The sequence below is a fragment of the Girardinichthys multiradiatus genome, chromosome 1 (assembly GCF_021462225.1).
Source record: "Girardinichthys multiradiatus isolate DD_20200921_A chromosome 1, DD_fGirMul_XY1, whole genome shotgun sequence".
Lineage (NCBI taxonomy): Eukaryota > Metazoa > Chordata > Actinopteri > Cyprinodontiformes > Goodeidae > Girardinichthys > Girardinichthys multiradiatus.
Window position 1 is genome coordinate 16,160,511 of NC_061794.1, and position 14,230 is coordinate 16,174,740.

The 14,230-nt window shown below is 38.4% G+C and overlaps 1 protein-coding gene across 2 annotated transcripts in view; it reads left to right on the forward strand.

Moving 5' to 3' along the window:
* Positions 1-14,230, forward strand: part of LOC124869638 (helicase ARIP4-like) — a 101,988-nt gene that overhangs the window by 75,980 nt on the left and 11,778 nt on the right. For both annotated transcript variants that reach the window (XM_047367603.1, XM_047367612.1), the window contains 15 exons: positions 2,659-2,902; positions 4,878-5,011; positions 5,407-5,580; positions 9,595-9,803; positions 10,002-10,184; positions 10,785-10,918; positions 11,097-11,293; positions 11,416-11,619; positions 11,712-11,850; positions 11,929-12,106; positions 12,221-12,442; positions 12,540-12,658; positions 12,773-12,897; positions 13,411-13,510; positions 13,590-13,795. In XM_047367603.1, the coding sequence (XP_047223559.1) occupies positions 2,659-2,902; positions 4,878-5,011; positions 5,407-5,580; positions 9,595-9,803; positions 10,002-10,184; positions 10,785-10,918; positions 11,097-11,293; positions 11,416-11,619; positions 11,712-11,850; positions 11,929-12,106; positions 12,221-12,442; positions 12,540-12,658; positions 12,773-12,897; positions 13,411-13,510; positions 13,590-13,795 (2,568 nt within the window). The remainder of the gene's footprint in view (positions 1-2,658; positions 2,903-4,877; positions 5,012-5,406; positions 5,581-9,594; positions 9,804-10,001; positions 10,185-10,784; positions 10,919-11,096; positions 11,294-11,415; positions 11,620-11,711; positions 11,851-11,928; positions 12,107-12,220; positions 12,443-12,539; positions 12,659-12,772; positions 12,898-13,410; positions 13,511-13,589; positions 13,796-14,230) is intronic.

Here is a 14,230-nt window from a genome sequence, read left to right on the forward strand (position 1 = left end):
GGGCAATCAGCCACTGCAGTTGTTCAGATATTTTTTAACTAACCGAAGAGCTGGACTTAGATAACAATAATGAACTCTTAATAGGTGTCAAATCTGTTGGAATTTAGATACATATTTATATGCCTGCATTTATAGGAACAAACTGATTGTTTTTTTCATTTATTCTTAAGACACCAACTATTTCTCAGTGGTCCTAATTTAATTTATTTAAAAAAAAACATTTCTAAAACATTAAATGTCAACATGTCAGTCGCACAGACACATGGTAGAGCTGGTGCAATTAGTAGCCGGTTTAAGAAGTTTGTTGCCATGTAAGAGGGACTGTAGGGGACTGTTTATGTAAGTTGTTTTTCACTTCACACTGAGATCATCATCATCAGCCTCCATGCCCCATTATGGCGAGAATGTTTGTGTGAGTGCATGCAGATATATGTACATCCTCATGCCAGGTATCACACTGTGAGCATGTCTTCTGTGCTAGTTTTTGTTTGTGTGTTCGCATTGAAATGGATAATGTGTGTGTTGGCATGGCGTCCTTGTTTGTCCAGTCTTCTCGGGCAGAATTTTGGCTGGACTGAACTACAAATTTTACATGTGTCTTTTTAACAAGGTGGGGGCGTCCAAAAGCTGAAAGCACATCATGTTATGAGGAGCTTCTGTAAACATGAGAGCCAAACGTACAAAATGTATTTAAGGGGGATAAATTTTGGTTTTATGGTTAGTTATTTTATTTTTAGATGGAGAGTAACGGGGCAAGGAAACTCTAGAATCTTCCCCACAGAAATATAAACACAAGCGTTTCTACATCTGTGTTGGATATTTATGTATTGATTCATGTTCTTTTAGGAGTGCTTGTCCTCTGAAATATGTCTGTCTGTGCGTCAATGTTTGTGCCCTGTCTTGTGTTTCATAAGCCATCCATTTTTATGATGCAGTTCTTACATAAGCTCCAGATCTGGTTCAGATACAACAACTGAGAGAGAGGAGAAGGACAGAAAAAGAAAAGGTAAAACTTAAGTATAAGCAGATTGAGGGGAATGGATCAAATGGAGTCATACAACGAGGTTTAACTGCTCTGAGAGATGTTTGGGCTCAGAAAAACTCTGTGCAGTTTTCTTTTTTTACATCACTGTAATTTTAGGTAAAGATAATTAAGACATCTGAAACACAGATCTTTACTTGTGCTGGCTTGCAAATGCAGATCGAGAGGTCAGACATTAAAAATGGATTTTAATATAAAACACTGCAAGATTAAACTACGATTTTGTTGTAAAAAAGATTGGAGCCTTTTTATTTAGATTAATCGTCTTACTAAAGTTATGGTTTGAAATTAGAGATCTATCTGAACCTTGTGGTTGATCACAGTTTTTGTAGAGTTACTACTCATTTCAAGTTGTCTTTATAGGCTATATTAAAAAAGATTTTAGGACAGCATCCGTTGTTTTTTCCTACCCTACTTCTGTAAGCAGTCAACGACTGCAACTTTGCTGTACTCCCCCCAGCCTTCCTGTTATCTACTTTGAGTATCTTTCTCTCTCATACCTTCCTGAAGGAACTGCAGACATATTGTAGAAAACAGTTTCCTTCAGCTTTCTTAGTCTGTCCTTCCTCTGTCCTGCTCTTATTTTAAGCTTATCCCTGATATTAAAAATAGCTATCTTCTTCACTCTGAAATAATTTCCACAATTGAAGAGCATCGTTGCCAGAGCATCCTGGTTGCACTTACGAATGGGGCATTCACTAATTGTAAAAACATGGGATTTTTTAGTTTTCAACCAGCTGATTTCTCAATGCATCTCCTTATAATATCTACAAATATTTTGACAATATTCTATTTGCACATAAAAGCACATACTTGATAAAGTCTAGACATTTCAGCAATCAGAGTTTTGTCAGTCAACCGTTGTCAAGCTTACTTTTTCAAAACAACATTTTGTAAATTAAAGTATTTAGTTTTGCACTAACTACTGTTAATCCATGATAAATTGCTGTGGTTGCTGTCATGTAGGGATGTTGCATTTGCATCTCCGTTTAACATATTTTCATTCAGATTCATATTTCAGTGCATTTTGAACATTGTTTCATAGCTTTAATTTATAAAGGGAATTGGTAATAATTATACATATAAGTTGATCATAAGTATATCTAAAATTGGATCAAAGGTGTAAAACAAGAGCACAAGGGGATGAGTAATTATCAGGGAATATTGCATGTAAATTAATAGAAGAATTTAAAAAATGTATAAATTTTGGTTGGGATTATATAGTTTGTGTGTGTGCTATTCTGAGTTTTTCACTATTTTTATAGATGGCCTCAATATTCGTTTACATTTCCTGGATAAATGAAGTTTTCCTTTCTTTTGACACAGAGATACAGTTGAAGACTGATTGTTAATTTTCATATTATAGCAAATCTTGCCTTAAACAGTTTTACCCCACTGTTTTAAGATCATGCTGAGCTGGAATAGTACAAAGAATATGGATACAGAAGTGTACTTTATGATGTAAAGATGTGCTTTTACATTCAACTGTATTTGCATGGCTTTTTTTCAGCATGTTGATGATAACTATTATGGCAGATGATAACATTTGAAACCGATAAACTGTAATTTATTTACTTTTATTGATCATTTTCTGTGCTTCTGTTGTCCTCCCACAGACCAGTCCCACAGCGCCCCCTTCAGCTCTGATAATGAGGCTCAGGGTGGCAATCCGGCTGTATGGCAGTGCACCCCTCCCCCATTTACCTCGCCTTTGGCGGAGACGCCAAACCGCCCACCCACCTCGCAGCCTCTGTCCAGACCCCACTCAAGGCCAGCAAGCCAAAGCCCTACCCCTCCCTCCACTCTGACAGGAACTAAGAAGAGGAGCTCCAGACCAGCTCACATGAGACGAAACATCAGGTACCGAAGTCAGTGCCTTCGTCTAAGCCTCAAACATGTTCTGAGTCAGAGAGCTTGGAAAGACGCCCACCTATTTATTCTGTAGGGATCCTGAAGAAACAACAGATTAACAATTAACCCACCTATTAAAACGAGTGCAACTGACTAGCTAATAGAGCTATTGTCTTTTTGTAATAGAGGACAGCTGATTCGGTACTTATTGTATAATAACCCTTGTTTTTAGTTACATTACAAGATTTACTATACCAGTACTATGCATTTTATTTTCCTTTTTTCACTTTCTATTAGAAAAACAATTGCCACCAAGTTACCCATAAAATCTGGTACTGATTACACATATACTGAGCCTACAGCTTCATTCCTGCTCACTGCCAGTTACCATCTGGCAGTGAGCAGAAATCAAGAATGCTGTTTGATTGAAGCACTGCGCATTTAGATTAATATTTAACATATGTCAATGATGCCGGATCTGGTTTCATTTACAGATTCTAGCCTCCTTGTCAATTAGGATATATAAATATTTCCATGAGAAGGGTTATAAACATCTGTAAAAGAATTCATCACAGATAATTAAGATATACACCAAAAATGATTTAAGTAGGTGGAAGTTATAGGCACTTTGGTTTAATATTTGTTAAGGTAAGCTTGATTCAGACAACGGAGAGAAAAACAATAAATACCACACAGCATTTGGCTAACTGTCTTGAGTGATGGACTTTTATTGCGTTTTTGTTTTAAATGCATCAATCAGAGATTTGTGGCCAATTTCGGATCCCAACTTTTTGTAAATCTTTCACTTGTCAATGCAGATTTTTTTCAAATTCTCTTTCAAAACTACAGTTGCCAATATCTGAAATATTTATTTCTAGCCCTCCTGCCACGAACAGTCATAATTATTCATATTAGAACTAAAAATGGGTTTACTATTTCAAATGGAAGAATGGAGAGATATTGTCTCCATGTGCATTCACCAGAGTAGATGCTTGTTTCAGAAGGCTGGCACCATTTCTAAAACATAGGTTGAAAGTTCTAAAGGATAAAACTGAGCAAGCTTGCTGTTATATGTTTAACCTTTTAACCTTTGCTTTCTGCTGAAAGGTCACCTCCAGGGGTCGTTGTGCTAATTTGACAAAACAATGTATTTTTTTTTGCTAAACAACAAAAGTTATACAAATGTCAAAAAAGCAAAATAACTTGCAGCTTCTGAAGCCTAGCTCTCTGTCGTAGCAGCCTGAATGAACAGCTAACATGCCTCCATTTGAAACACTTGTTTCCTTTTAAATAGTTTCTGACACCTTTTGTTCTTGCTCTGAATTTTTAAACACCTGACCTTGAGTTTTATTCCCACAGTAACAACAAAAATCATCTCAATCTGGTCACCAGCAGATTTCTCTGTGCATCTTTTTGTTCTTGTTCTTTTGGAGAATAAAAAAATTAAAACTAGCTGTTGCAAAGGTTTTTGAACATCTACTGGACAGAGATCAACATAAACATTAGTTTTAAATCTTTTTTGTGTTGTAACAAACATAATTCCTATTATAAGCTTTCCGGCATCCAGGGATTTTTCTAAACAGATAAGATGGAGCAAGTGTTGTTTTTTTCATTTGAGCATTTTATCTTAGGTAATAATTTAAAAATGTGAAATACTCCCCTTTTATAGAAATGTATAAATGCGTCATAATCCTTTGTGAGATTATACATATTTAAGTAAGTTCTAGAAGTCTTTATAATTCACGGTATACAGTTCATTTTTGTATATTCTAAAGTTTAGCAGTTATAAATGAATGCATCCAAAACGAAAGCTCTGCTCACGCCGGTTATTACAAATGTTCCAAGAGCATCCCTGAAATGAAATGATTCATCAGTACAAGAGCAAAGTACAAAAAGAGTTCATATCCTCTCATTTAATTTAGTTGTTTGTGGAAATACACAACTCTGATTTAACCAAAGATATGTTTCTCTGGCAATATTTCAGGAAATTGTTGAGTGAACATCAATTAGATGCAGTGACCAAAACCGCCCAGCAGGAGGAGCTTGAGAGAAGGCAGCGTCTGGAGGAGCAAAGAAAGCAGGACTTTCCCCTACCTCTGCTGCCTGAATACACAACTGGTGAGAAGATGTGCAAAAGGATTAATAATTCTCCTATACATGCTAACTGCATTGAATCTTTCAAATGTACTTAAACAACCTATAATCAACTGGCCTGCATAGTAAATAAAAGCTTCTTTTTTTCAATTCAATTCAATTCAGTTTTATTTATATAGCGCCAATTCACAACACATGTTGTCTCAAGGCACTTCACAACAGTCAGGTACATACATTCCAATTAATCCTAACAATTGAACAGTGCAGTTGGAGTTAGCTTTTTATTCAAATTTTTGCTCACACATCTTTACTTTGTTTCAATAACACTATTTGTGCTTCCATTTATTTTCTATTACTTCCTTATAATATGTTTTGAATTACTAACCTACCTGTTGCATCATTCCTGTTCCCATCTCCAGGCGATGTTACTCAGCACGTGCCCTCATCGTCAGCGTCAGTGTCATTCCAGCAAGAAGTAAAGGCCACCAGACAGGAAGTGATCCGCTTTGAGTCCAGCAGCTCGAGCATCAGCGAAGACCAATGCAAGACTGACATAACCACCTCTGCAGCTACAGCACAAATACAAAAAACAGGTAAAACATACAACCTTCAAACGGCTTTATTTCAGAAACACACACAGCAAATTTTGAAACCATAATGGAAAAGATTAACAAATTATCTGCAAATAGGGAATACTCTCTGAGACTAAATACTTGAATTAGTTCATTTCAGGGGCAGGTGTGTTTTTCAGTATTCAGATGAAAGTTTCAAAGATGCTCCTCCAACCCTATCTATCTTGGTTCATAATTCTGATCCAGTGTGAAAAGTTAAAAACAAACAACAAAGGGCTTAGACATGTATGAATGTCTGGATGCAAACAAACAAAAGAATAAAGTTTTATCTTACTTTAATAATTCAATATTTTCATATTTTGATGTTTACCAGCAGATCAGATAATGACTCATTTGCTTAAGTTTGTCTAAACCGGTTGTTTCTCACTCAAAAAAAACTCGCTATCTTGAGATCAAATAGCTTTTGAGAGCCTCAAACACGGAAATAAGTATTTAATTAAACATTTAAGCCAATAATGACTTTCTAACAAACAAACGAAGGGGTGCTTCATAGGTGTGCAGTTCCGCGCCATGCGGCGCTCCGTTGTACTGTGACACGAATTATCTCAGGAAAATGTTAATCTGCTGACGGCTCAGTCAGCTACTAAATAGCGAATCAACGAAACAAACCAGTGCACCCCTCCATGACTCCTCCATTTAGTTTTAAAGCTATTGGAGACTAATGTGACTAATAATAACAGAGGTTATGCGGAAGCCAGACTGAAGCTGACAGAGCTGTAGTTGATCAATAAAAACACATTATGCAAAATTACCAGATCCCTGTTTACATTGCAAAAAAGTATGTTTTGTATGTGCCAGATCCATGTTTGTTTTGAAAATAAATTTATTTGTATCTAGAATGATCCTTTATCATTCCCTCAGTAGTAAAATTTATTTGTATCAACAGCAAATTCACAAGCAAATGGAAGCACACAGTGGAACAGTAAAGATAAGCAATTATAATAAAATAGAATAGCACAATGGAAAGGTACATACTTCCATCAAGGATATTAACACTAATGATTGTCTACTGTTTTCCCAAACAGGGAAGGGACATTTAAATTATGTATTTCCTCTAAAGAAGGGCTAAATTGACCCATACCTATTGGTTGTGACCTAATTAGGGAGTTTAAAATATTTTCATATTTTAAGTAATCATATGTTATGCTCTTCTCTTGAAAGAACCCTGTGTCAATAAATGCTGCCACGGAATTGAAAATGGTATAAAGTGTTTTCGTAGTATCTGTATTGAGTTTGAAATTTTAGAATGGTGACAACCCTAGTGTCCACATGGACATTGTTTTAGGAGCAGATCAGTTTTATATGCATATGGTCCATGCGTCTGTTTCTGGTGTTTTAGCTTGGCAGCTTTACAGTGCCACCTACAGGCCGGGTATTGTAGCTATAGTGTTTTAGGCCATTTTCTGTGTTTTTGCACAGTTTGACATTTTCAGGATGTAATTTACCATCCTGTTACTGTGTGGGGTGTTTTCATACCAAGGCCATCAATGAGTGTGTACTGTTTCTAAATATTGAATCATAAAACCTTTTGCAAACAAAATGAAACTTGAGAAAGGAAAAAGAAATGTTGATCATTAAAACCAATTGTTGGTACAATCTTGCATGAAATTAACTTAATGTTCTAACAAAAGTTAATCAATGGGTTCCAGCTGAGTTCCAGTTTTAGAAGTCATTTTCACGCCAGTGTGAAAAAAAATTCATTTTCTAGAAAATGCAGTGGAATAAATCTCAAGGTCTTTACCCAGATCCTTTCAGCTTTGAGCTTTGTTGTCTGTTATTTCATCTTTTTTATCCTGTTTATTTTTTTAAAGTACCTGCATACTTTTAGACTCTCAGTAAATATGATGGTCAAGTCTGGCCCTTCCTCGGTGGCTCATCTTGGTAGAGATACCAAATAAGTTACTCACTCTGTATGGCCTTTCTATTATCACACCAACTTACTGTTTCTTAAAGATCAAGACAAGCATCTCTGATGGCCATATGACAAGCATCCATTTATTAAATTACACAACCTGTTTAAAATTCCCTCTGATCTCAAGGGTTTGGATAAGCAGCACATTAAATCACTTTATTACAGGGAATTTCTAGAGACAAAACCCTTTGTGTTTTTATTCAAATGCCACAGCAGAGATGTAGGATGCTATTTCTTTTTAAAGTTTAATTAGAGGGATTATGAAATCCCAAAGATTATTTTGAACAGCCACATGGAGATCTCAGTGTCACTGTTTCTCTTTTTTTTTGTTTGCTTCTCGTGTACAAGTCCAAATGTTAAATTTTAGTTTGTGGGGCTGTTTTGAAAGCAGGGGGCTGTACTGCATATGCAAATTCAGGTACATTGAGTGCTCTTCCTTCACTGTCCATGTGGCCAATCACAAACCTTCAACAAGCCAATCAAACAGTTGAGAATAACATAAGCACAAACTGGGAAAAACACATATTTAGAGTCAAGATCAAGACAAACTGCAGACACACACCTGCAGTGTGGAGACAGATGAACAGGTAAACAGAAACATAATGTGAAGCTGAGGAGGGAAAGTGCAAAAAGGGAGGAAACAGACGAGTGGAGGTAAGAGGGATAAAATGAGAGGGGTAATAAACCCAGCTGATCCTGGGGAAGAAGCAGAACACACACACTCATAATGAACACACACCCACACCACAGTGGCACAGTGACATTTCCTGTTGGGGTTGCATAACCAGTCGCCCCCTCCACTCTAATCCAACTTGTATAACCAGCCATTCACTGCAGTTATATAAGCTCACTCTCAATTTTTTTTTAACACACACTCCTCCACTTCACGGTGTGCTCTCTCAGGCTGCCACCTTGTATAACTTTGATACCCCTTTCTGTTCTTTTTAATCAGACACATTTTGCTTGACAAACACAGACAAACTTTGATTCTGTTATCGTTGCGCAACTGATACTCCCAGTGACTAAGGATGAGAGTGTTAAGGCTAATAAAAATGTGTTGGTAACTTGTTTTTTAGCAGAAAAACTACAAAATTTTCTTTCTCCAATTAAAACATACCCCAATGCTTGTGCTTCTCTTTTACATTCATACATCCAGTTTTTAGTGTCCTGTCATTGAATTTAATACTCTGAAACATTGTATTGTATGCAAGGTAATCCAACTACGCAGTTTTGTGGAGAAGTGTTGAGTAGATATGATCTAGTTACCTTTTATCAAGATTTTAAAATGTTATAGATTTAAAACTGCTAAAATGTTTTCCTATAGGATGTCTACAGTTTTAAGCCTTTGTAATGGGATGCTAGAAAATTTGGCAGAATGTTTTCTCATGCCGTACAGAGCACATAGCAACTTTACCCCCCTCCTCCCCCACGTGTTGCCGCACTCTGCTGGTCAGATGGCTGAAAGAAGGCTAATAAACTTCAAAGAAAGAAAGAATATTTTTTTGTTAGCAAATCTTAGGATGACATTATTTAATCTTGTTGCGTACAGCCTCGTCACATTGCTGCACGTTGACCTTTTGATTTAATGGTGTTGGAAGACTTGAAGCCATAAGAAAATAATGCTTTTACATCGTTTTCCTAAGCATTTAGCACTGTAAAAGACTAGATCTGACCACCACATTAGCCATAGAAACTCTTACATTAGGGTCACCATGTAAACCACACATATGCACAGCTGCCATAGACTTAACAAAAGTGTGCTACAATAACCAAATAATATCACTTAATCACTTGTTACTAAATGCAGACAGCTCGCTTACCTTAAGATACTGGATGCTTCAAACTGAAAGGAAAACTTCAAACGTCCCTTACCCTCTGTGTATTTCCTTTAGTGAAACTTGGAAGCCAGTAAATAAAATGTTTTGTTTTCTCACTCTAGAGTAATTCCCTCAACATGGAGTCCTCAAATATTTGAAACATGATTTATGAAGGTTTATGATAAAGAAGAATTGCATTGAAAGTTGTGCAACCTTCTTCATTTTCCCATTTTATCTTGTTTTTAGAAATAATAGATTTGAGGATAAATGAGGATGACACTGTTGCTCAAGTCTCCAAAGACGAAGAGGAGAGTGAATCTAGCGGTGCACATGCCAACGATGCCCTTAACCAACCAGATGCCGAGGGCAGGGTGCTCATCAACCTCAACCATCCAGCTACAGAGGAAGATATTTTCTTGTCACCACAGCTCGCTCAAGCAGTCAAACCTCACCAGGTATCAGGATAGATTCAAAACAAGCATAAGAAATGTTTTTTTTTCTGTTCAGCCTTAGATATGATGTTTGAGTAAAAATATATTTGCCTTGGAGTCTTTAAACAAAATTTGGATTTCTGCTTTTAGCTCCAAATTTCCCTCAAATCTGTTTTGTTGGCTCTGTCATTTCATCATTTGTTTTTCTTGATTTGTCTTCAGATCGGTGGAATCCGTTTTCTGTACGACAACTTGGTGGAGTCCCTGGAGCTCTTCAGCAACAGCAGCGGATTTGGCTGTATCCTCGCTCACAGCATGGGCCTAGGCAAAACTCTTCAGGTCATCTCCTTCATCGACATCTTGTTCAGGCACACTGCAGCTCACACTGTGCTCGCCATCGTACCGGTAAGCATCTGAGGATTTTGTGAGAACCTCCTCCATTTGATGCTTTCTTGACAGATACATTCAGTTAAGCTCAGTCCAGCTTTATTTATATAACTCAAAGCTACAACAAATGTAATCTAATCTAAATGTAATCTAATCTACGTACATTTTGCACCAAAACATGGTTATCTGTGGGACACAGAACCCGTCTTCCTACTGAACAGTATGATGGATGGAAATTCCCATGCTATTTTGGCTTGTCCATAATAGTATGAAAAGATGAGCGTGAACCACACCTGTGGAGGTCTCCAATTCACTTCCTGATATTTTGACTGATTGCTTTTGATTTTGGATGAGGTCACACAAGGAAGCAGTGTTTGTGGTGTTTCCTTGAGATACATTTGCAGGTGTGTCTCTGTTTAATTCAAATATTGTGAATAAACTACTCAGAAGCTTACAGAGCCATGACATCATCACCCTGGATTCCCCTAACTCTTTAAAGACATAATAATCCTAGTGTATGCAAGCTTCTGAGTTTGAAGAAAGAAAGAAAAAATTCTCCCTCAAACCTTCTCTGGGATTTGTCAGAAAAATCTGATATACATTCTTATTCCCTTTCAGGTGAATACACTACAGAACTGGCTGTCAGAGTTCAACACATGGGTCCCTCCTCCTGAGGCATTACCTCCAGACACTGATCCTGCACTGGTCACACCGCGTGCTTTTAAAGTTCACATCCTCAACGATGAACACAAGTAAGAGACCGGAACAATGCTGTTATTTAACCGTAAACCTCTGAAGACCCTACAGTACATACTGTCACTCAGCCATTTGGTTTTCTTTGGGGTTAGGGGGGGATTAGAAACCACTGGATTTTTATTTCACAAAGAATAGTCTGGTAAGACCAAGTTTTCATTTTCTCCTGATGCCCAGAAACACAGCATCTAGGGCTAAGGTGGTGGAGGACTGGTCTCGGGATGGTGGTGTCCTGCTGATGGGTTATGAGATGTACCGTCTCCTGTCTTTGAAGAAGAACTTTGTGGCTGGGCGGAAGAAGAGGAGCAAAAAAACTGGAGGACCTAATATCATAAACCTGGATGAAGAAGACAGACAGCAGGAACTTCTTAATGGTTAGTAAAGAAAAAGAAGACAAAAAATAAAGAAGATGAAGGGGAGAAAGTGAAGAACATAAAATAAAGAAAGATGAAAACATTTTTGGTAAAAGCTCATTAAAGTCCTGTCTTTTGTTAAGGTGTTGAGAAAGCCCTTTCCCGCCCCGGTCCAGATGTTGTGATCTGTGATGAAGGACATCGCATTAAGAACTGCCATGCCAGCACATCTCAGGCCTTAAAGAACATACGAACCCGGCGGCGTGTAGTTTTAACTGGCTATCCGCTCCAGAACAATCTCATCGAGTACTGGTGCATGGTTGACTTTGTCCGTCCTGACTTTCTAGGTATGTGGTAGGATGTGTTGATGATTGCGCATGCCTTGTTTCCCCCTGAATGCTCCTAATTTTTTCTTTTTTTGATGTTTTATATATTTCAGGTACCAGACAGGAGTTCAGCAACATGTTTGAGCGCCCCATCCTAAATGGACAGTGTGTGGACAGCACTCCTCAGGACATCCAGCTGATGAGGTACAGGAGCCACGTCCTCCACAGCCTGCTGGAGGGCTTTGTGCAGAGGTAAGAGCATCGCTGCTCAGGAAATGAAACTCTCTTAAACAACTATTTCCAATACTGACTAATTTATCTACTATCTAGGCGAGGCCACGATGTCTTGAGAGACCAACTACCCTCTAAGGACGAGCATGTGATCCTGGTGCGTCTGTCACCTCTGCAGAGGGCGCTCTACACAGAGTTCATGAACCGCTTTAGAGAGGCGGGAAACACCGGCTGGCTCAGCGTCAACCCCCTGAAAGCTTTTTGTGTCTGCTGCAAGGCGAGTTGCAAGATCATGTGTCCAAAGTGTTGCTCATCATCTTCAGTATGCTTGTTTTATTCATTTGTAATGCATTATTTTAACATGTAAATGCATTTTTCTGTTGTTCTTTAGATTTGGAATCATCCAGACGTGCTGTATGAGGCTTTGCAGAAAGAAAATCTGGCAAGCGAGCAGGATTTGGACGTTGACGACATCACGTCTACTTCACAGGGCCGATGTCCCACCGCAGCACCGGGTCCAAAGTCAAAGAATGTGGACAACCCAGATCCAATTGGTGGATTGAGTTTAAACCAGATGCAGGAAAAAGCCAATCAGGTCATTACATATGAATGGGTACGTGCTGGTTTGAGGTTCTCTAATATTAGAGAAAATGTTTTTCGCAAATCTTTTACATCAGAACAGATCTAACAGTGTTTCTTAACATGGCCAGGCAAAAGAGCTCATGTATGACTACAAGCCTGGCATCCTGGAAAACTCGGCAAAGATGGTGCTGCTGTTCCACCTGATAGAGGAAAGTGTCAAGAAGGGAGACAAAATGCTTGTGTTTAGGTAAGGGATCAAACAAATAAAAACAGTTTTCTTTTTGATGGTGGGATATCCAATGCTTCTTAGCTGTATTGTTCCTTTCATTGTTTTTTCTTATGCCTTCTTCTCCTCTTCCAGTCAAAGTTTGTCCACACTGACGGTGATTGAGGATTTCTTGGCCAAGAGACCCGTGCCTCCTTCGCCATATACAACTAGCAAAGACAGACCCAACCAGAACTGGGTCCGTAATCTCAACTACTACAGTAAGTCAGTAAGAGAATAGGTTGTTTTCAAGCTCAAAGATGAAGAAGTTATGTGTTGCAAATTAGTCATGACTCAATATTTAGTTCTAAATACTCTGTAGAAAACACATTCAATTTGATTATTACATCAGCATTATGCTAAACTCAACCCCAACCTTGATCTACTGGTAAACCCGTCTGATCTGTTGAAGGATAGTTTATTTTGTGAAGCAGTTGCACTTCTTTTCTCATTGACACGCAATGAGTGCTGCCACCTGCAGCCGTTTTTAAGTAACAGGCAGACTTTGCTTCATCTACTCAAGCATCAAATTTTACCAAAGTTGTTACTGGTCTGTATTTTAAGAGGTTGCAGAATTACCCAGCAACCATTACCTTAGATTTGTTTTGTACCAAGCAAAAGACAGAGTATTGAAAAGATTCATTTCTGCCAACCAAAAACACTTTAATGCATTTCTTTTTATTTTTACTCTTTGTTCATGTCTAACTTTGGATTTGCTCTGGGATATTTTCAAGGACTGGATGGAAGCACAACAGCTTCAGAGAGAGAGAGACTGATTAACCTGTTCAATGACCCCGCCAATACCTCAGCATGGGTTTTCCTACTTTCAACCCGGTACCAAACACACACCATAACATTATTAATGTCAAGGCCCAAGGTCAGGAATAATGTAGGATCACTATCTGGTCCTCAGGGCTGGGTGTCTGGGTGTGAACCTGATCGGGGCGAACCGTGTCGTAGTCTTCGATGCCTCCTGGAACCCCTGCCACGACGCCCAGGCTGTGTGCCGTGTATACCGCTACGGACAGCGAAAACCGTGTCACATCTACCGACTGGTGTGCGACTTCACTCTGGAGAAAAAGATTTATGACCGCCAGATCTCCAAGCAGGGCATGTCTGGTGAGTTAGGAACTTCTAAATTAATGTATAGTGTAATAAAAGTAATGGATGGTACCTATTTAGTTTCCACACCTTGACCAAAAATATTTCAAACAACCAAACAGGAAAATGTGCTTCACACTAGAGTCCTAACCAATCACATTCACAAACACGCACACATTCAAACACCGATGTGCACATTAGCATGCAACTGAGGGTTAAGTGCCTGAAATTAAAGCTGAAACTAAATCCACAACCTTTATGATTGCAAGAAGACTACTACTCTGTAGCACCCTCCTTTCAGCCAGCTCAACAGCAGTGTGCAACAAGTGGGAAAGCGCTGATGTATTCTATCCACCTTTTAGCTGGAGAAAATTGTCTCTCCGGAGGATTCTCTGACATCTCAGTAAAAGCAAAAAATATGTGTGTCTTGTTACTGGTAACCAGTCTATGCTT